We start from the raw sequence: 1,129 nt of genomic DNA, 5'->3' as shown, positions 1-1,129 counted from the left end.
CCCCCCAAAAAAAAAAAAAAAAAAAAAAAAGCTTCAAGCTTTCATCAATGGAGTCCTCCGCCGCCGACACCCCTCCACGTCTGCAATTAAAGAAGGGTTTTGGGGAAGAAGACGAAAGCGACAAGTATCTCCGCCGTGGAATTCCGGCGGAGGAGTTGAATCTAATTGGAGATTTGAAAATGGGTTCAATAGAACCGAGGGTTTTTTCATGTAATTTCTGCCGGAGGAAATTTTATAGCTCACAAGCACTTGGAGGCCATCAAAATGCTCATAAAAGAGAGAGAACGTTGGCTAAAAGAGGCAGCTACCACCGCTACACGGCGGCGGCGGCGGCGGCGACAGCGCCGTTTTTTCCATTCCAAACCGGTCCCAATAGATCCCTCGGAATTCAACTTCACGCCATGGTCCATAAACCACCGCACTACACGGCGGCTTCCTCCTCCCACGGTTGGTCTAGAATCCCAATCCACCAACAACCCGGAATCGGGAAGCTCCCGCCGATCAACTCCCGCCGTTCTCCGCCACATGGCTTCAACAGCATAGGTAGGTTCAACTTGGACATGTTCCGTTCAACGGCGGCGGCGGCTGGCGGCGTTCATTTCGACAATAAACAAGATGAGACCCACAAAGTATTGGATTTGTCTCTGAAGCTGTAATTAATCACAAATTTTAGAATTATAAATCTTGAAGCTTTGATTTTTTTTTTTTGTTTGTTCTTATTTTTAAATCTTATAAAGTTTTAATTTTGCAGAATTTAATGTTTGAATTATGTCACTTTATTTAACAACATTATTAAAAAGCATTTGACATGTTTTATTATAAAGTGGATAAATAAAAACAACCTCGTAAACATTTATTAGTATTTAAATATTGTTATTAATATCATAAATGTATCAAATAATCATATGGCTTAGATTAATTAATTAATTAATTAAAATTTTTAATTTTTGGTAAGTTGTGACAAGTTGGTTCGTATTTAATATTTGATTATGACCCTATCTTGTATTATAAGCTAAGATTAATTTCGAGTTTATAACTTAATTAATTAATAGGTCTATGACTTCTATTTTTCGTCCTTTTCTTCTTTCTCGATCGGTCCTTCCAATCTTCTTCTTTTATCGTTGTTATC

At 38.3% G+C, this 1,129-nt stretch overlaps 1 protein-coding gene across 1 annotated transcript; it reads left to right on the top strand.

Moving 5' to 3' along the window:
• The first annotated feature begins 6 nt into the window (after positions 1–6).
• LOC111496324 (zinc finger protein 1-like) lies at positions 7–789 on the top strand. Its single transcript, XM_023146734.1, has one exon. It carries the CDS (start codon positions 48–50, stop codon positions 654–656), a length of 609 nt encoding a protein of 202 aa, XP_023002502.1. The 5' UTR covers positions 7–47; the 3' UTR covers positions 657–789.
• Positions 790–1,129: the final 340 nt, after the last annotated feature.

Source organism: Cucurbita maxima, unplaced genomic scaffold, assembly GCF_002738345.1.
Source record: "Cucurbita maxima cultivar Rimu unplaced genomic scaffold, Cmax_1.0 Cma_Scf00022, whole genome shotgun sequence".
Classification (NCBI taxonomy): domain Eukaryota; kingdom Viridiplantae; phylum Streptophyta; class Magnoliopsida; order Cucurbitales; family Cucurbitaceae; genus Cucurbita; species Cucurbita maxima.
The sequence above is the reverse complement of the archived record's forward strand: the minus strand, read 5'-3'. Positions and strand labels throughout refer to the sequence as shown.

What these genes read in the sequence shown, in the direction of transcription:
- LOC111496324 (XM_023146734.1), top strand. Translation starts at nt 48, where the DNA reads ATGGAGTCCTCCGCCGCCGACACCCCTCCACGTCTGCAATTAAAGAAG.